This window comes from Malaclemys terrapin, chromosome 5 (assembly GCF_027887155.1).
Source record: "Malaclemys terrapin pileata isolate rMalTer1 chromosome 5, rMalTer1.hap1, whole genome shotgun sequence".
Lineage (NCBI taxonomy): Eukaryota > Metazoa > Chordata > Testudines > Emydidae > Malaclemys > Malaclemys terrapin.
Window position 1 is genome coordinate 116,469,819 of NC_071509.1, and position 21,933 is coordinate 116,491,751.

The 21,933-nt window shown below is 37.2% G+C and overlaps 1 protein-coding gene across 1 annotated transcript in view; it reads right to left on the reverse strand.

Moving 5' to 3' along the window:
• ZGRF1 (zinc finger GRF-type containing 1) overlaps nt 1-21,933 on the reverse strand; it is a 48,810-nt gene that overhangs the window by 17,566 nt on the left and 9,311 nt on the right. Inside the window, exons 7-18 of the mRNA XM_054030555.1 lie at nt 20,151-20,230; nt 14,668-14,757; nt 14,064-14,249; nt 13,199-13,304; nt 13,027-13,109; nt 12,656-12,809; nt 10,981-11,654; nt 8,811-8,949; nt 7,878-8,062; nt 6,954-7,141; nt 4,782-4,921; nt 2,303-2,449 (exon numbers count right to left, since the gene is read on the reverse strand). Of these exons, the coding sequence (XP_053886530.1) occupies nt 2,303-2,449; nt 4,782-4,921; nt 6,954-7,141; nt 7,878-8,062; nt 8,811-8,949; nt 10,981-11,654; nt 12,656-12,809; nt 13,027-13,109; nt 13,199-13,304; nt 14,064-14,249; nt 14,668-14,757; nt 20,151-20,230 (2,172 nt within the window). The remainder of the gene's footprint in view (nt 1-2,302; nt 2,450-4,781; nt 4,922-6,953; nt 7,142-7,877; nt 8,063-8,810; nt 8,950-10,980; nt 11,655-12,655; nt 12,810-13,026; nt 13,110-13,198; nt 13,305-14,063; nt 14,250-14,667; nt 14,758-20,150; nt 20,231-21,933) is intronic.

The window sequence follows — 21,933 nt, forward strand, 5'->3', positions numbered from 1 at the left end:
TATAGGTGGAGTTATTTTTCATAGCATGAATTACAATGCGTAGACAGCAGTCTTTGATCAGCTAAATAGCTCATTCTTTTTAGCATGTGGTGGCAGTGTTTGTGCAGAATAATTAAACTCAGGGTATGTCTATACCACAATTAGACACCTGCAGCTGGCCTGTGCCAGATGACTCATACTCATGGGGCTCAGACTAAGCAGCTGTCCAACTGCAGTGTAGATGTTTGGGCTCAGACTGGAACCCAGACTCTAGGCCCTGCAAGGTGGGAGGGTCCCAGCCAAGTCTGAACCTCTAAACTGCAATTAAACAACCCCTTAGCTCGAGTCAACTGGTATGAGCCAGCTACTGTGTCTAATTGCAGTGTAGACATATCATTAGTCTGCAGATTATTTTTAGTGCATAGCTTACTAGTGTAGACTCAATCTGAGGTGTATTTTACAAACTACGCAATGAAAAACTTTACCCAACGAAAACTATAATAAAATGATGAGAAGATATCAAAAACAAAGAAGTTCACATTTAAGCATCTTCCAACAGTCTTCCAACAGTAGCCCACACAAGTCCTAAAAGTTGTTCCATTTTCCTGCAGTAATGAATGTTGCAATTAAAGTCACAACACCTATTTTCACTTTAGTCTTTCTGCAGTCTTAAAAATGATGGAAAAACATTTTGTTCTTGGTTTCAGCTCATAACTATTTAAGAACTAGCAAATTTCATTAGGCTTTTCTGAATTAACCAAATGGGGAGGAAGAACTACTTTTTATTATGGGAAAATGTAAACTTTGTTGCATATGGATAATACAAAAATAGCTAAACCTTAACATTTCAAGTTTATGTAGCTAGACCTCAATGAAGAAAAATTTGTTTTTTAAATCTAGTGTCTTACAATAACATTCTAAGCTATTTAGAAGTCTCTTTAGACATGTTTAGTTTAACATCTCCATTAGGGTTTTCAGCTTTGTAATTAACCATAGTAGTATGAAATAGCCCTACTTCAATGCCTCAGATAGGTGTTTTTTCCCCCTCATTTTAAAATCTAAAAGAAAAATGAATAAATGTGAAACCTTATACTAAAAGATTAAAATTGCAAAGCTAGACACAATAGTCAGAGATAGGAAGAGTTAAGGGCCCAATCGGTGGTTCTCACTCAGGGCAAAACTCCCACTGAATTTTGGGTGCCTGGCTAGGATAGAAATATTAGCTTGGCCACATTGCACATATATACAGTGATCTTTCTTACTCATTTAATAGACTGAAGATTAATAACTTGGTATATAAAGTATGTGCAGTGTATGTGGGTTAACAAAGCTATTGAAAACATAACTCTGAATTCTGTATTTGTGTACACTCTTAAAGTTGTATCAAAATAGTGTCAACAGGTGTAGGCTTCTATCCTGCTCCATAAAGAACATATACTGCACTCTAAAGAGTTCCTATTTACTCCCTCCTTGGCTTACTTGTAACTCCAGCAGCAAAAAACCATAATCCTCAACATAAGCTTTCCCCCATGTTTGGCTGTTCCTTGGGTTTCTCTGTAGGACCTCCTCTGTTCTAGCACCCACTTCCCTCTGCTCAAGGCATGCTCCAAACCCTCTAGCATCACTTTCCAAAATATCACCACAAAATATAACAAACTGATACTGAGTGGGTCTAAAATGAGGCTGGAGTGGAGGGGAGAAGAGCAAAACAAAAAAAAAGGAAGATGGCACTAAATTACTTTTGTGAAACAGACACATTTATTATTTGCCAAATATTTCAAAACAACTCCAACTCTCTCTCTACTGGCAGTGTTCACTTTCCGAAACATTTACAAAAATAAGTCAAAACTGAAGAAGTCCTTTAAAAATTTATCCAACTTTATTTTTCTGAACATTCCTTTGATTTTTGATTTTTAAGGTACTAGGATGTGGGAATATAACACAGGAAGGAAGATCATCTGAGCCACATAATAGATTAAATAAATCCAAACTTTATTATGTAAAAATACATTTTACCTAGCAAGTTCTTAAAACACTAATGACATACTTCCTCAGTAGTAACTGGTGAGATTGTCACTGTCTATCACTTTGCCTTATGGGCCTTATTTATGGGTCCTTAACTTCTTCAGCTGCTCACTGCTCAATCAGTAAGGAATTGATTAAATGACTGACCTGAAAATAATACTTTGCACAGTTGGATGATCAAAAAATAATTCATAATAAAGTTTGAGAAATAGTGACCCCATTCCTCATCCCATCTCAGATATTTCTTACAAGTATTGGTCTATTAATGTATTAAACAATTCTTTGGCATAAAACTTACTATTTGAGCACCAATTTGAGGGATAATAGCCTTTCAGAGGCAATAATTCAACTTCATTGCTAGATGATGGTCCAAAGAAAGCACTACATGCAATGAAAGTGTCCAGGGATTCAAAGAACAGAGTCTTTGAAACAACCCAAAGGTCATCTGTCAAAACAATAGATCAATTTATTTCACTTAAGTTTCTGCTATTGCAGGCTTTTAAAAATACTCAACATGCCTTATTTTGCAAATTAAGCCATTAATACTCTTTAAAATAAAGAGGGGAAAGGTAGTACAAAATTCAAAAGATTTGTTGGTACAGTCCTTTGAAAGGGAGTAATCAGATCATTCACGAGCTTCTTAATACTTTCTTTACTTGCCATGAATTACAGTAAGCACACAACAAATGTACTAAAGGTTCTTCCCTATGGTAACTAGTATCAAGTGACTTCTGACTAATCTAAAGTGTGTTTGGTTTGGTTTTGTTTTGTAATGCTTTTCACACTATTTGGATTTCAGACAAATTGTTAAAAGAAACAGTAATCGTTGCCAGCCACTAAACCAGACTACAATTATACTTAGCAGCTATTTTGCTAAAGAACACTAAAACATTAAACACAAAAAATCCTCTTCACGCTAGATTCTGATACTCTTAGGCTATGTCTACGTGGTGTACCTTACAATGGTGCGGCTGTGCTGCTGCAGCGGCGCTGTTGTAAGGTATGCTGTGCAGCCACTCTTTGTCCGCGGGAAAGAGTTCTCCCGGTGACCAAATAAAACCACCTCCAACGAGGGGCAGTCGCTCCCGCCAACGAAGCGCTGTCCACACCGGTGCTTTTTGTCATTAAAACTTTCGTCACACCTCTGAGAGACAAAAGTTTTAACGACGAAAGTGTCGGTGTATACATAGCCTTAGTCATGTTGGATAATACTTTAGTCCTCAAGTAGTCCCAATGAAGTCTAAGGCACCACTTGGTAAGTAAGGTGCTACTCATCATGGTTTAGGTTGTCAAAATCTGGTCCTTCATTTTGTACAGTAGACAAATATTTTCCTCTGCTCCCTTAAAGGGAACTATGCTGGCAGAAAAGAGTGACGCAGGCAGAAGCCTGCAAAAGCTCTATAAATTCTTTGCCATATACTATGAGATTAAAATGTAATTACATTCTCAATTTGCCATATAATGGAGAACATAGAAAGGGGGATTATGACTTGTGTTAAAAGTCAAGTTTTCTGAACTGTGCAGGCATAAACACACAGTTGCCCACAGCGAGTTCTGGCACACAAGTACTTCAATGTATGCAAGTAAGAGGTTTGTCCACACAGAATTTCAGTATCTGTAAATGCAAACCCTGACTTCTGAGTACACTTCAGAGTACTGATGTACCTAGTATGCGCAGAGGCAAATGTGCATGTACACTTCTGAAGATTTGTCCTATAGAGTTATATTCTGCCTTTCAATTAGAAAAATCTCAAAGTGCATAAGTTATGTAGATATGAGAATCACCTCATCTACTACTGAAGTGCAGCCCACTTGTATGGAATGCAATAGTTGTCAAACAGGGGACTACAACACTAAATAATTTAAGTCAAGAAGTGAAAAATACCTTTGCCAAATGAAACTGCAGAGAACTTTAGGTAGGCAGGATGTAATTATCAAAAATGCAATATGATTGTAGCAGCAGGGCAGACAACTTCCTTGACCTTGTGAAAAGTTCTTTAATGACCACAAGTATCAGATCAGAGGGGTGGCCACTGTGGTCATTAAAAAGCAACAAAGAGTCCTGTGGCACCTTATAGACTAACAGATATATTAGAGCACAAGCTTTCGTGGGTGAATACCCACTTCGTCAGATGCATGTATTCACCCACGGAAGTTTATGCTCCAATACATCTGTTAGTCTATAAGGTGCCACAGGACTCCTTGTTGTTTTTCAATGACCATAGTGGTCAACAACCTTGAGATTATTTTTTATATATGTTTACATTGAAACGCAGTTCCTCTAGCAGAACACTAATCCCTAACGTGGCAATGGGTCACTAGGTCTGAACCAATTCAGAGAGAAGAGCGACACCTATTGAATAACCTACACTAATTTCTATGACCTGAGCTTTTCTTAAAGGCTCCCCATTCAAATACCGACTATTCCTGACTCTACGTAGATTTAGCAAGCTAACAAAATCACAGCCCAAGGTGGCACGTCTGTAGACCATAAATTCTGCAAAATCACATAAGCTTATATTAAATACTTTTACTTTGTACAACATTCACTTTCTATTTTTCTGAACATAGTTTTTGCTTTTGTAATCATGAACATTGAAAACCAACTTAACAATACATTTAGCTACCTTTCTAAAATCAGAACTAAGCTTCATTGCTTGTCAGGACTGATGGATTTGAGGTTTTTCTCTGCTGTGATAAATGCTTTAGAATACCACTTTAGAGACAATACAGGAACCTGTATTAGACCTGACACTGAGATACTCAGATTCACTTACCTTTGCTGTACATAGAGGAGTATTCCTTTCTGCTCAATTTAAGATATAACTTGCTTTTAGAATCCCCATCAAATTGGGCATTTGCAATCATCAATTTCTTTAGCTTACTACAATGTTTTCTTTGAACATCAAAGGCTCTTCTGTTTTTTAAAAAAAATCGTATTACTTCAAGATTCAGTATATAATCTAAGCGAAAATCTGGCAGATTTCTTCTTCACCATACAAATCAGTCTTGTCAAATAACAGCAAAAATATTAAAAGATTTTAATGATTTTTGCAGTCTTTTCTCTCCTTTGAAGAGTTTATGAAACATTTATACCTAGTAAGAAATACTTCATTGATATTTCTTACCTTCCCACCTACTTAACCAGGCAAGAAATGGGAATGTAACATTTTCCCCTTTCCTATTAGTTGCGTAGCTGAATGTGAAAGCATTAACTTTAAGAACACAAATGTTTAGTGTTAAATTTGTTTTCTTTTGCTATACGACTTCAGTAGCAAGGCACACATGACATATTAAGCCTAATTTTTAGAGCTGTTTGGAAAACTTTAAACAATTTGCAATTTCTACAAAAATGGAAAATATTTTTCACTTTAAATGGTTTGTTTCAAGACTATCCTTACTAATTTTCTATCCATTATCAAACCTATACATTTTACCTATAGAGTAACCACGAACTTCTTGGGCAGCTGCCTCTGCTGCTGCCCATAAATTTCAGCAGCATGAAACTTTGACAATTGCCTGCAGGGTTTCCTGCTGTGAAAGCACTAGTGTTGGCTGTCTGCTGACTCAGAAAACACCATGGAGTCATTTTAAACTTCCTGATGTTAACTGAAGGTAATCTCCAAAGCCAGGAGGACTAGATTTGGGTTGGTTTTTGTTTATTTTTAAAATTGACAGCTTGAGGTCTGCAGAAATTGATGGCTTAGACCCCCACAACTTGTTCGGGAACCTTTCACATTCACCATTGGCAAATGCCCAGGTGAAGCTTCAAATGGTAATGACTTTTAGTTACTACCAAGCTGGGCCACAATGAACCTGTTCTGAAAATGAAAAGCTCAATATACCACTATTAGTCACCCAGACAACACTGGAAATTATTATCTGGTGAAGAGGCTGCAGCAATTTGCTGGCTAGTGATATATCCCATTTTAATCACTTTAATGGAGAGAGCACTTGTAGCAGAGCTGTTAAATATAAAATGCAATACACTGAGGTAGAATTTTACTTCCCCCATTAAAATCCCACTGTTAGGACCAAGATCTGGGATTCAGGCAATTCACACCTTTATTGCCACTCTTTGTTGTAGATTCATGTTCACATTCAGAAGTTTTTCTTTGCTACCTCTCTACTTCTACTCAAGCTCCCCTGTTTATGCATCCTTGAAGCAGTTCTTCTGGCCACAGCATCACATAGGAGCTCTGTTCAGCTGATTATCCACCACAGCCCCCAAAGATGTAAGCTTAAATTCTGGAGAAACTGACTGGCAAGCATGCTTACCAAAGAACATTTCCAATTTGGCTTTACTGAGTGGATTTTGTTAAAGCTTCCCCAACAGAATGTATTTATGGGAAAAGTTACACAAATGGTAACAAACGACAATCAGGGCAGGTCTTCACTACGGGGGGTGGGGGGGGTGTCGATTTAAGATACGCAAATTCGACGTATCGCAGCCGACTTACCCCGCTGTAGGGATGGCGGCAAAATCGACCTCTGCGGCTTCCCGTCGACGGCGCTTACTCCCACCTCCACTGGTGGAGTAAGAGCGTCGATTCGGGGATCGATTGTCGCGTCCCAATGGGAAGCGATAAATCGATCCCCGAGAGGTCGATTTCTACCCGCCGATTCAGGCGGGTAGTGTAGACCTAGCCTCAGAAGGGGCTTAAATGATTGATCAAATTGCTGGTACACAATAATGTTTTCACAAGACTGATGAAGAAATCAAAGTCCTGAAATGCCACTGCTGTATCTCTTTCTCAGTCTGAACTTCTTCAGATTTCCCCACAGAATCATTACTTCATTAGAAAAGATGGTGAACGTGGGCCAGATTCTCTGCTGGTGTAATCCCATTAACCTCAGTGGAATTATAGCAGCAGAACATTTATACCTGGGTATTTACAAATGTTAACTCTCATAGTGCCGTATGAAGTATATTTCGTATTCCACTATACCTCACCAAAAGCTGGCATTCCTCATAGATCGAAATCTTTTGACATCTGAGGTAAGCACCAATACTTTTTATATCATGAAGCACTAGACTGTGTCTGGATTTTAGCTGTCCTGGGTTTACTTCTTCTATCCACTTGAAAAATTTACACTGGTCAGTTTTTGGGGCATCACAGGTATAAAAAAGGCGACCCTAGAACAAAGATAAACCATCAACATTTTATTTTGAAAATGCAAATCAATCTGTAAATTTGCTGGCCCATATTGGATGCTATTCAAATAAGAGAACAAATCTGCTTTTTCAGTATGCTCCATAAACCTGCTGGAAAACCAAGCAGCTTCCCAGAATCACTCATTTCTGTAGTTTTTCTTCACACAGCGCACATTCAACCTTTGGAACTCCTTGCCTGAGGAGGTTGTGAAAGCTAGGACTATAACAGGGTTTAAAAGAGAACTAGATAAATTCATGGAGGTGTTAAGTCCATTAATGGCTATTAGCCAGGATGGGTAAGGAATGGTGTCCCTACCTCTGTTTGTCAGAGGGTGGAGATAGATGGCAAGAGAGAGATCACTTGATCATTACCTGTTAGGTTCACTCCCTCTGGGACACCTGGCACTGGTCACTGTCGGTAGAGAGGATACTGGGCTGGATGGACCTTTGGTCTGACCCAGTATGCCTGTTCTTATGTAACTGTGTACTAACTGTCTTTCATCATTATCCACAGACTCCGATATTTAGCAAATTTATAGATTTAGAAACTCAAGTCTCAAGTTAACTATATATGTGTGTAAATAAAATGTTTATAGATGAAGATGTATTAATAATCGAATTGATACTAACACTGATCTTCACAATATAATAATCCATTTTAATTTGTAAATGTTAATAGAATATAAGCTAAGTACCATAAAAAAGAAACAAACAGCACCTTATTTTGACCTTCTTTTTTAACCATAACAAGCTTTGCTGGATGCTTGTGATTGCAGAGTGGAACACAGTTTTCCTTACTTTCTTCTTGCCCATCTTTCACTGACTTGCAAAATGATGTGTTCACTTTGGAAAGAGCCTTGTGTAGCCTTTGTGACAGCTCAAAAAGCAATATGTTTAATTGCTCTTTATATAAAAAAGAGAGGAGGGAATTAAGATTACCTTCAAATAATACTTGTGTACATAATAGTTAAGTAAACAAATGCATCTGAATTTATTACTATCAACCTCAAATCTAGAAGGCCAATTTTTCAAAGATGTAAACCTGACCTCTAAATATGACACCATCTTCTGAGTGTGAACAATTCAGAAATTTAGTTACAACTACCTTATTTCCACAAGTCCCATTTAGGTGTGTAAACTGAAGGATTTGCATATTAAAATGATTGCACTTGAAAAAAGTTAGGTACAAATTTTGATGTGGGACTTAAATGGTGTGTGGATTTTGGGCTAGACAACAGCACAGAGGTGAATTTTGCCCTCAGTCCGTTTTTGAAAAATTGGATTACAAATAGCAATCAGTTTGAACCCACTGTCGTCAGAGTAACTAAGATACAGTCAAATCAGAAGTTACTGTTCCCCGCCATGAAAATGCAGTACTTCGAGCAAAGCTACATATATTACTACATGGCACATGACGTTCTTTAAATAAATGGTCAAGGAGTGAATAGGCAGAGGAGCCTAATATTCTCAACCATAACAAAGTATATGTCAGAATTAAGGTGTGTGGGCAGGAGAACCAGTCAGGTGCCAAAACAGATACAAATCTAATATAACATGGATACCACTGCTTCACTTTGTGAAACTTTAGAAATAAATTAATAGGTTGTGATTTTTTTTATTTATTATAGTTTTCAACAGATGTCAGCCATACCTGTCAAAGCAGCTGTAAAGATCTGCTTGTAATGAACATAAGATTGAAACACAGTAGGTATATATGTCTGCCTTTTAGGAAGATTAGTACATTTTACTTTATCCCCACTGGGAAAAGACAGCTCAGAGATAGATATGTCCTGCAAAGTAACAAAAGAAGGCATTAAAAAGCCTTGCCAAACCCTGATCCCCCTTATTATTTTTATAAAATAAGTAATCCTGAATAGGAGGAATTTTGATTCCTAACTGATATGCAAAAGAAAAGCAATCTGATTCACTTCAGTGGGACTACCCACGTGTGTAAGGATAAGTACATACAAGTTTGCAGTACTGGGCCTTTGGACAGCACTTTATACAGTAATACCATATTCACTTCCAGTATGCTAAACAAAGTGAAATTCACCCCTGTACTGAGGGCCTGCACAAAGTCTATGCACAATCTAAGCGCTATTTTGAGAGCTTTAGTGGAAGTGAGGCATAGGCATGGTACAGTTCTTAGCACATAGATGAATTCCACCCAATCCATGATTAGTACCATTTCTGCACTGTAGCAAAACTAGTTTCACTTCTACAGTTCAGAAGACTTGTCGGCATTTCATTGTGTATATACCTTATTATCTGGGGGCTAAAATATGGCCTGCCAGGTTTGTGCCTGGAAACAAATATTTTCACCCAATTCTCAAATATCTATTTTCTTGATTTGTAAATTGTAAGACTTTTGTTTTTGGTCCCCCTCCACCCCAATTTAATCCACTTTTCACCTGTTTTGGACATTGCTTTGTGTTCCGAACTCCAACATCTCTATTTGTATTTCTCAAGAAGCTCTTAGTTTATTATACGTACGACTCCTAATTGGTTTGCTTTTAATGCTAAAATGGATGAGATAACTTAGAAAATTAACTACTTCATTTTGAAATAACACTTTTCAAGCCTTAATATTCTAATTTGTGTGAGCAGTCTATATGAATAACCATAATCCTCAAGCTATAAATACAAAATATTGACTTAAAGGAATACTGTTAACTTTAAATGACAAAAAATTAATTGATTTTTATCTTTCACATTTTCCTATCTTCCCCAGTGTTCCTCCCTCCCTCTGCCACTGCTGTGTCAAAGGCAGGAAGAAAATGACTAATTATACAGGGGAACTATGAAATTTACTGTGCATTTGACAATATCATGAAGATAAAGTACACAAACATTGTTTTAAACAGATGGAATCTTACATCTGTAGTGACCTTAGCTGTCACTTACTAAAGTAGTAGGTGAAGTGTGACTTTTTTTAAGTTGACTGTCACTAAAGATTGCAAAAGCATGAAATCAGCCATTATAGTCTATCAAGTTAATTTCCCCCCCTCAAAACATTAACTTTTTTAACCAACAAACTAAAAATGGCTCTTTTCTCTGAGGAAAACATGAATGTATATATAAATTTGAAGGGAAACAAAACCTAGAAAATTTGGAAGCAATTTTCATAAAGACCACCTGAAATGCAACTATAAGTCTTCTCTGTGCAAAAGTCATATGTTCAGGCACAGCTAAATATCATTTGCCTATAGAATCATCTATTTCCACCTGATGTGTGTGTGCTACAAATGTGTTTTCAATCAGAATAACCAATTTTTGAAAGTGGCCTTGCAAATTCTGGACAAGACCATAACACCACAAATGGCTTCTTGTCATCTCCCTGGCATCAAAATTCAGAGCGTACAAATCCATATCTGGCAGTGGATGAACCAGGAATTAGTCATAAAACAGTTATCAGAATAAAAATGTTTGTACCATAAACTGTCTTTGTGCAGCAACTAAAGATATAGGAAATAGTTCAATATTTAGCTGTAATATCCCAAAGGAGATCAGACAAATGCAGTTAGAATGCTCAGTAAAGTGTTTTTCTATAAACAATAAATATATCACACCATTCAGCCTTGCAAATTTTTACATGCTAGGACTTTTTTAAACATAAGTAACATGTCATTGATCTTTTCTTCATCAAAAGTGTGGATAAGTAGGTGGTTTTTTTTGTGTGTGTGCCTGAAATGGTAAATTTTCATGACTATTTTGCAAGGATGTTTTTGACAAGACCTGCTCCGGATAGTACAGCCAGACATGCATTGTCGGTGGGGCAAACATGTAGTAAGTGTACACAGTCTGCTTGAATAGTTACGCACCTGGGTGCCTCCTATTACACCACGGTGAGTCAGCTGACCTAACACCTTTTGTGCTTCTTCAGCAATAGGAATCTGGTTTAAGTGCAGAGAAAGTATCTTCCCTTCTGAAACAGAATCTTGGCTGCTAAAATTTCTGCCGTGTTTACCAAGTATGCCTTTTATCATTTGCAGATGCACAGAGTTTGGAAGGCTTTTATTCATGGCATCACTCTGACTCTCTCCAGTGTCAGCATGTGGCATTCCAAAGACATTCTCAGCATAGAAGTAATCAGTCACTTTCACATCACCTCTGTTTTGAGTTATCAAATCACATTGAGCTGTGTTTTGATATTTCAGCCACTTGCTTTGTCTGTTTTGTGAAGTAGCATTAGAAAACACTGGCTGTATAAACTCCCCTTGTCTTTCTTCCAAGCACTCTACAGGCACAGAGGTTTCATACTTCCTGTCCTCAGGCCCAAAAGCACAGACAGGAAATTCTCCTGACTTGTCATAAAAGTTGACTGTTGGAGAGCCAAGGAATTGCTGGACTTCCTCACAGTCAATTACACCTGAATAATAAACTGAGTCAGGAATCTCCTCAGTGGCAGGAACAGTGATAAGTGGCGTTCTTGTTCTAAATGTGGACGGGAGTCTTGAGAGGTTGCCATCTCCTAAACAGGAGGACTCTTCTATTCCTATAAGGCAAATATGTCTTTAGCAACCTGCTGCACCAATCCTTCAGACACTATATTAATTTTAAAGTCACACAGAATAAGCGAAATATTACAACTTCCTCATGCATCTTGAGTTTATCATGTCTGTTCTCCTAAGCAGCAAGCCCCTCGTGCTGGTGTGCCCTGAAGAGTACCAAACTAAATGCCAGCACTTAAATAGTCATTTCAAATGTGATTCTTATATAATTTAAATTCCTATTTTCAAATAAAAATTTAGAAGAGTTGCATTTAAGACCTATATTCTCTAAAAATTGTTTCAGTACTCTAGCAGTATAGCCTCTACTATTGCAGTTATTAATAAATATTTGGAACGAAGGGCTAGGTCAGCAGCGTGCTTTCAAAAACATTATAGATTTCAGCTTTAACAGTTGCAAGAAATAAAACAATACCACAAAGTTACTATTGTCCCATGTAAAAAATAAGGTTCTGGAATTACAAGAATTCTTTTGCCCAAATTCAGTATGAGAAGAAATAATAGCCCAAGTGTTAACACAGTCACTAAAAGTAGGTTCAATGGAAGAAAATGTAAAAGCAGGCAAATAAAAAAAATGACTGCACTAAGGGTGAAAGCTTGGCTTTCAGTTCTTTTTTAATGCCTTCTAATAAAAGGCATTGGATTTGTTGACAAGTTTCTTACTGGAGGAAATACTATTTCAGAAATAAACAGAGTACAACATGGCTCTAATTAACTTACTCAGGCCAGCAAGATATTTTAGCTAATTGCTATTTACAACTTTACACAAACATATCTATATCTATCTATCTATCTATCTATATGAGACCTGAAACAAATGAGTGTTGACGGAGCTTGGCATTTGTCAGGAAGCACTCAGAACATTTCAGGATCTAGACCCAAGTGTACAGTAGCAGGTTTATGCAATGGAACTTATTGTGTCACAGAACTTCAGAGCTCTGCAGGCAAAAGTAGCATAACTTGTAATTATAAAGAATATTTTTCTCACTGAAAAAGTATGCTGAATTATCTTTATCACTTGGTAAACATCTGGATGTCAGGGACTTTTGTTCTTGTATGTCTATCCTATTTTCTTCACTCCTTGGAGTTGGGGACATAGAATCAGAATTCAACAAAGGAAACTGCTGCACCGATGAGAACACCTACATGCAAGGAAGCAATTTGTAAAGCCAAGTTAGGAAGAGAAACAAACATGAGATAGTAAAAAACAATCATACTCAAAACATTGTTTACAACTACCTGAAACACTTCCTCCAAAACTTTGAGGAGAGGCATCTAACAAAATATAATATGGATATCAGATACTACTATTATGACCATTATAGGAAAAGAGACCTAAAATAAACAGACTATTCACACCTTGTTGGGCTCCCAGGAAGTCCACTGTGGCAGTCCCAAATTAAAATCTAAATGAGAAGATGATGTAAAATTCAACAGTGCTGCTGGGGAAAAAAAAAAAAAGAAAGACAGACAACATTCAGACAGAATAATCATTCTGGGGGTCAGTCATTATTACTTCACATTTACTTACGAGATGCACTGGGGATTGGGTCTTCAATAAAGTCACATTTCTTTTGAAAATTATCTTCTGTAATAAAGTTCAGATCATCTTCTGTAAGACTTCTTGAGCCTGGGGACTTCAGAAAAAACTAATTTTATAAAGCTGATAAAATATTATTCATCTTTCAAAATTTTCATTTTAAATGGGAAGACCTCATTTCCAATCAAAAACTTTCAATCAAACAAAATATCTTGCACTACCAATGTTGCAGTTCTGGAAATAAGACATATAAATGGCTTTCCTCCAGTTTCTTCAGTACTGTAAGGGACACTGTTCTGGAGAAAAGAATGGCACAATATTCCAGGAATCTGAGACCAAATATTTAAGTCAGGACAATATGATCCAGACAGATTTTTTTCTTCTCCTTGATTCAGGACTCATATATTGTAACAGGACTGGGCAGTTACAGATGCCACTGTCAAGAACAGATCAGAATAGAACGTTACACTCCTGATCTCCCCCCCCCAAATGAGTAAATTGTAAAAGGCCTTGGTTGGTTCCTCTGGGAGGAAGGTATTCAATTTAATACCCCATGTACAAATGTGTGTGTTTCACTGATCAGAGACATTGATTAGAATAAAATTAGAAATTCAGTCTTATAAACTCTTACTCATATGAACAAGGCCTCCAGCAAAGTAAAGATTTCTAGGATCATTACTCATTAATTATCACTCTCAAGCAAACTTTGTGAACACAAACTAACTTTTTTAGTTCTTTGTGATTTTGATATATTTATGCTAGTTTTAATAGCTAATTCTCCTCCTAAATGTTATCTTCACATGATGTTTTCTTTGATTAGACTAAGGAAAGGCAACTAGAACAAACCTCATCTTACCTGTATTGAGCCAGTCACGACAGAACTGCTTGATAACTGGGGTGACAATAAATAATTGTCTGTTGTGAGGCTTTCGTGCTCAACCATATCTGGGTATTGATTCCATCCTAGCTGTGAGTAGGGAGGTCTCATCACTAACTCACTAGCGGCTGATCCTTGGACCTGGTGCCCTTGAAATTCAACTGGCTATACAACATATTGTGATTATTAAAAGAAAGCAAAAACTGTTTAGCAACAATCTATAATCTGAAACAGATTATCTGTAAATATAAAGGAAAAAAACACAATTGGTTTGCTCTTACAATACTGTATAGGGCAAGCATTAACTTGTATCTCTGCAACTCAGCACAAACTATTTTCCACATCTTTAATTCAACAGAAAATTGTGACATTCTTCTTTCATTTACTGAACTATGAATTTGCAATCCATAATAAACTGAATACCGAAAGATATATTAAAATGCAAACAAATCAGGAAGCCTAAAATGAATGTTTAACTATTTTTGATTGGAACTTTACTCAGCATTCTGTTGAAAATGGTGAACCATTATCTTAAATTTTAAAGAATAAGGCATTGTTAGCACTTGAACTCCTTAGACTGTACCTTTGATTGGTGGTCAAAGGTTCCCTGGTCTGGTACTACAGCTAGGAGAGCAGCAACAGATTTCTCTACTTCGTTGTTCATGGAAGATTGCTGGATACAAAGCACCAAGAGCAAATTGGTCAGATAGTGCGATTGGTTATTCTGTACATAGTCACTTTTGCAGAGGAGGACCTATTCTGGCTTGAAGTCAAAACTTGCTTCATGGAAAAAGTTATGAATTTAACATTTAACCTGGATATAGATCTCAAGATTTTTCTGGCAGCTAATATGTCTATACACTGGAGAATACTGTAAATCATGTCCACTGTTTGGAAGCCAGAAAACTTGTGACCCCACTGTTGGCTAACTGTAGTACACAACTTCTATGGGGAGAAACAGAAGAATGTGCTTAGAAAGACACCTATTTCTGTCAGTTGGAAGAACATGATAAATTTTAATTCTTGAGGGTTAAAGCAAAGGGCTAATAACAGTACTAGATAACATCAACATAATGCAGGCAGGCACTGAGCAAATGTCATCACACAGTCTGACCATGAACCTGAATCCAAGCAAGCACTAGGGCTCTTAGTAAAGTATCCTAGAAAGCAATGAGAGAAATCTTAAATTGTGAAAGTTTAAAAAAAAAAAAAAAAAAAAAAAAAAAAAAAAAAGTGGGGAAATAGCAACAACAAAAAAATGCCAGTGATAATACCAAGGGGGGTGAGGAGAGGGGAGATAGCAGCATACCATAGCAGTGGGAGTAGGCAGTAAGCATTTTGGAGTAGGAGATACTTAATCCCAGATTCTGCTCCACTAGAGATCCTTTAACCATTTTAAGAAGATATGGCACTTTTTTTCTTCAAACTTCAGGACCACTGAGGGCAACCGTTACCCATCTTTTTGGCCTGGCCCTATTTCATCATGCTATAGTATCCCATTAAAGATTCTGGCTATGGAATTATTAGCAACAAAAAAAATCAGTCACTGAGACCGCTTTGCCCAGAATGGGAAGGGTCCATTGCAAGAGAATGGCTGATGGATAAGAATGTAGGAAATAGGGCAGTGTATGAAGAACCCTAAAGAAATATTTAGCAGAATGATTGCAGCAAGCAATGTTATGACTGCCATTATTTTTAAAATTTAATAGCGTTCTATAACATTTTGTTTTTCAGCTTCCCCATTGTAATTTCCAAACAACACTGAAAATATTAATTTGTATGCCCAATCCTGCACTCCTTACTTGGGTAAAACTCCCATTAATTTCTTACTAAGGTGGACGGGAACTTTACCAAAGGAGTGTGGGTAACTATCATTTGTTTTACAGCACTCAGAAGGGTGCCAGGCACCTCCCAGTACAGATAGACAAAATAAATGTGCTGCTGTGCTTAATGCTTTACAATCTAGTTTCAGGCAAGACAGAACAAGGCAGGCAACCAAACAATAGGGCGTGAATGAGGAGGATTACATGAACAAGATCACATGGTTAGCCATCAAAGGCATGTGAGTAGAATGATGGAACAATTGTTCTTTTAAATAGTCCTTGTATCTCATTCAGCTCCAATTCTTGATATATAAAAGATGTATGTGTGTATACATGTTGTTTCAGAGCAGAAACATTCAGTACATCATGTTAAAGATCATAATATAAATGCAATGACATTTTTAAAATATTGAAAGAATTCTGGAATTTGTGTGTAGACTATTTCATTGTTTGGGGTTGAAGCAAGAAGTGTGGTCCTAAAGGGTCAAAGAACAAACTGGTAAATTAATAATATCCTCTCCCTTTTACCTTCTCACCCTACAAAAAATTAAACTTCAACATTATTCTGCCATCACTGATTTATTTGGTTTGATTTTTTTTTAAGGCAATAATGATTCAAGAGGGGAATTTTTACTAAAACTATCATAGCTCATCCAAACTAAGGCCCCAGTCCTACAAAAACTTTCAAAATGCGTACCTTTAAGCATGTGAGTAGTCCAACTGACTTCAATATAAATATTTAAGTGCTTGATTTTAAAACCAAGCATTAGTATTCTCAGGTTTGAGCATAATATATTTACAAAGGAAAAAACACATTTATTTTTAAAGACAATCAACCTGTAAAGGTTTAAATGGTTCTGTGACGTTGTGCAGTCTATATGGTTTTATAAAAACTTGATAATAGGTCAATATAATGTAACTGAGATAGTTTTAGAGAAAATACGGTAATAAGTGAATGTAACGTAACTGGGATATGCTTCATGCAAAAGGTCTCTTGTAAGGTATCATTACAAAGCTTATAATCTACTGAGTATGATCATCTGATTTGTATAAATGTACCACTCTTGTATCTAAAACTAGAAATATAAAATGTAACTCTGAGGGCCTATTGTAATTGTGTAAAGTGTGGACCATTAATGATGGTTTGGAATCTTGATGACTCCCATTATCTGCAGATGGCTGTATTTACCTGTGAGTCTTCCTGTATATGTGTGTGCTGGCAAGTGAGTAATGAAGTCTTGCAGTGACATGTGATCATGTCACCTGAACTGGAATCCATCTTTAACCTGGTGCTTTTCCAGTGAGGGGGGGTGGAAACCCAGAGGGACAAAGAGTTCCCGCCTTATGCAAAAGATATATAAAGGGGGGAAGAGAACAGAGAGGGGGAGGAGCCATCATGAAGAATCCCCTAGCTACCACCTGAGTTGCAACAAGAGCTGTACCAGGGGAAAGAATTGTGCCCAGGCCTGGAAGGTGTCCAGTCTGAGAAAAAACTTACTGAAGCATCTCTGAAGGTGAGATTATCTCTATTCAGTTTGATTAGACATAGATTTGCGCATTTTATTTTATTTTGCTTGGTGACTTACTTTGTTCTGTCTGTTACTACTTTGAACCACTTAAATCCTACTGTCTGTATTTAATAAAATCACTTTCTATTTAGTAATTCACTCAGAGTATGTATTAATACCTGGGGAAGCAAACAACTGTGCATATCTCTCTATCAGTGTTATAGAGGGTGAACAATTTATGAGTTTGCCCTGCATAAGCTTTATGCAGGGTAAAACGGATTTATTTGGGTTTAGACCCCATTGGGAGTTGAGCATCTGAGTGCTAAAGACAAGCGCACTTCTGTGACCTGTCTTCAGGTAAACCTGCAGCTTTGGGACAAGTGATTCAGACCCTGGATCTGTGTTAGAGCCAGACGGGAGTGGCTGGCTCAGCAAGACAGGGTGCTGGAGTCCTGAGCTGGCAGGGAAAATAGAAGCAGGGGTATTCTTTGCACATCTGGTGGCAGCCCCCAAGGGGGTTTCTGTGATCCAACCCGTCACAGGTTCATCCACTGTAGATAAACTGTCATACTGATTTCCTTGCAGAAGCAATGGCATCTGTGCAAGTAAAAACAGTGATTATCTTTTATGTGTTTATTTAATCCTTCCATATGAGATATTTAAGTGGTTTGTCAGGTGTCTAGTTTTCACTGCAGTTTAACTGTACAAAATATAGTTCAGCTAAAAAAAAAATCAAATGACATTTTCACACATTTTGCAGACTGTATACAGGAAAAAATAAAATATCTTAGATTAACTGTGGTAGGAAGGGCAGAAGTTCTGACTACATTTACAAGAAAACTTGAAGTTATTAGTTCCCCATTTAAAAATTAAACTTGGTAGGAACATAAGAATCACCATACTGGATGGGATAAGTGATCTATCTAGTCCTGTGTCCTTCCTCCAGAAGTGGCCAGATGCTCCAGAAGAAGGTGTTAAGAAACCATGTAAGAAACAGTTACAAAATAACCTACACAAAGGAGAAGTTTCTTTCTAATCCTAGGCATACTGTGGTTGGCTTATCCCTTGAAGATGTATCACATTTATGGTATCTAATACCACTCTGAGTATTTTATATACATGTCCTGATAAGCTCTTAACCTCAATAATATAGTTAAAAATGCAAGATCATGCACTTAGGGTCTAATCATGAGCACACAGAAATTCTTATCAGTTGGAAGCAATAGAGAAGAGACTTGGGTCTGTAGGTTGATCCCAAGATGACTACAAGCCACCCATTCAGCTGTGAAAAAGGCAAATGCAGTCTCAGGATGTATTGAGGCATTTCCAGCAGAAAGAGAGAGAAGTTTCAATGCCATTATACAAGACACTGTTTAGACCTCATTTGAAATACTGTATATAATTCTGCTGATCCATATTCTAGAACAGTAGTTTTCAACTTTTTCATTTGTGGACGGATAGATTTCGAATGGAGATACAGACCCCTTTGGAAATCTTAGACATAGTCTGTGGAACCCCAGATATCCACAGACCACACGTTGAAAACCACTGTTCTAGAAAGATGAATTTAAACAAACAGGTGCAAACAACAGCTACCAGGATGATCAGGAAAATTGAAGATATATGAGAGACTGGAAGAGTTTGGCTTATATAGTCTAGCAAAAAGAAGACAGAGGGAATATGATTACTCTTTATAAATACATCAGAGGAATAAGTACCAGGTAGGTGAAGAGCTATTTAAGCTAAAGGGTAATGTTGACAGAAGAACAAATGGATATAAACTGGCCATTAACAAATTCAGGCTGGAAATTAGAAGGTTTCTAACCATCAGATGTGTTAATAGGTATTGTATGGGCAAACAACTTCATTAGTTGTGAGAGAGAGCTGGACAAACAGGGTTGCTTATGACGGTACAAGACAGAGGTCAGAATCCCTGGGGCTCACGTCCGGTTTGTCTGATGTTCCTTAAAGCTCATGCTTCATGGCTTCAGTCAGCTACCAGGTGTCAGGAAAGGCTTTTTCCCTCCTGTGTACTCTGGGAGGTTTTTTTTGTCTCCTTCCCTTAAAGCATCAGGGATTACCACGACTGGAAATAGGACATTGGACAGAAAGGCTCAGGGCTTTGAAGTGGCACCAAGCATTCTCTCTCTCTGATACTTGGGCTGGCTGGTTCTTCATATGCCCAGGGTCTAAGTGATTGCTATACATGGGTTCAGGAAGGAATCTTCCTCCAGATCTGTTTGGCAGTGACTGTGGGGAGGATTTCGCCTTCCTCTGCAGTGAGTGGGGGTGGGTCACTGCTAGGATTATGTGGGAATATCTCACAATCATTTCCTTGACATTGTGAGGGTCTTGGGCACAGGCGTACCTCAGTCCCTCCTATTCTCAGCTTGTGACACATAACAGTCTAGTCTTCTGTGGCTGTAATACTATGATCTAATTTTGGATGCTGGGTTTAGCGTGTGGGTGGTGTTGGTGGCCTGATATACAGGTGGTAAGACTAAATGGTCTGGTGGTCCCTTATGGCCTTAAACCTTATGCGTAATATATTCTGGCAACGAGGACCACAGGTTAACAATGTGTTGAATTAAAAGTATGTAGGTATATTACATTATTTGTTTATATTCCATCCCTCAGCTCAACCATTGTGGTGTCTCAAAGCATCAGGTGGCTTTAAGGAGCAGCATGGAACCTGATTTTATTTTGTATAGGAACATGCACATGAAATTAATTACCACTACTTCAGGAGAGTCAAAGTACAAATAAGAGGTCTGCATATCTTCTGAATAAGACACTTCAGCTAACTGTTGCCTAGCTACAAAAGAAGGAAAAACATAATAAGTCTTAGTTACAATTTCAATTCAATCAGAAAATATCTGCACATTTACACAGTCTGATCCTGCAACCCTTACTCATGTAAGTAGTTATCCCCTTGAAGTCATTGGCACTACTCATGGAAATAAGATATTCAGGTTTGGGACACGTTTAAGAAAGTTGCTACCAAGTACCAAAAACTGCATAAGGTATTTTAGCACACATACTTATTGCACACGGTTATGTCAGTGGTGTATATAAAACAGTCTGACAGTACCACTCCAAAAGAGGCTGATACACTATTGATACACATTAAAATCTGCAAATTACTGCAAGAGGTCCTCTGGAGCTGTTACTATTTCATTGCAAAAGCACCAAATTTTTTTTAAAGCCATTTCCTTGGCTATTCATTGGTCATATATAAGAAAAAAAAAAATCCAGAATAATACCCTATCCCTGAAGACATTGGCAACTGCTCACGTAAGTAAAATTAAGCCTATGTCTAAGTCTTTGAAGGATGAGGACCTTACTAATGAATATTTTTCTTCATGTAGTTTTGATATCAAAGCAAGTGTATGGAAGTTTCACATAGGAAGAGAGAAAAAAAAATGATTGACATTACATCTTTAGAACTAATCCAGTGTCAAAACACTCAGCTTCCTTTAAAAAACAGAAAACCCCAAAACCCCAATGCTTTTAATGTAACCAGTTTTTGATGGGGGGGGTGGGAGGATGGAGTGGAATTCTGCAAAAGGAATTAAAAAGGACATCTACATTAACTGAAAACTGCCAAAGTAACATTTTCAAACGTCTAAGGAGGTATTACAAAAAAAAGAAAAAGCGTAAAGACTACTTAAACGATATTTAGCAATATCCTTTTTAAATAACTTAAAACAAATTTAAGATTAATCAAGGCCAACACTTACAGTTGTTGGCACTGGAGGCTTGATAGTTGCTAAAGTAGTTAGCATAAATTTTTTTTTGGCTGGTTATACCTTGTCTGTTTTTTTTTTTTTAATTATTTTTCAGATTGTTATACCACACTTTTCAAATTAGCATCTCTAATTCACCACTGAGTAATCATGTTATCAGGGCCCACTGCTAGAATGGGAAATCTGAAATAAAATTGCAATATACAACAGATATTGATTTCAAGCGGCTCAAGTATGTATTTTCCTACCTGGTTATACATTTTCCAGGAATTACATTTGTTCACCCAGTTGTAAGAGTTGCCTAGTTTCCTCAACTCCCACTACATTCAGAATTGATCCCCTTTACGTGTTTTCTATTACATATGCAGGGTCTGATTTTTATAATTTTAAATCTTTGTTTTATATACAAATGACAACAGCATGAGGAAAACACGGTTTATTTTAAATCTCAAAATGAAAGGAAGCCATCTTCAAAAAAATCTTACTTCTGGAGGCTGTTCTCCCTTCACATGTTGTGCTGCTCACTCTAAAAACATTAGGGCTAAATACTGTCCAATTAGTTTAAATGGCAATGCACAAATAACTGCAGACGGAATTTGGCCCATTATCAGATTATTTTCAATTTTCTTTCAATAATTTTAACGTTCTACTTTGATAAAAATTGTCAAATTTCAGAGCTTACGAATTACCATGTTGAGAAGTCAAATCCTTACCACAGAGACTCAAATGTTAGGGGGCCCCGCTCCCAAATTCACTGAAGTCTATGTAAAAA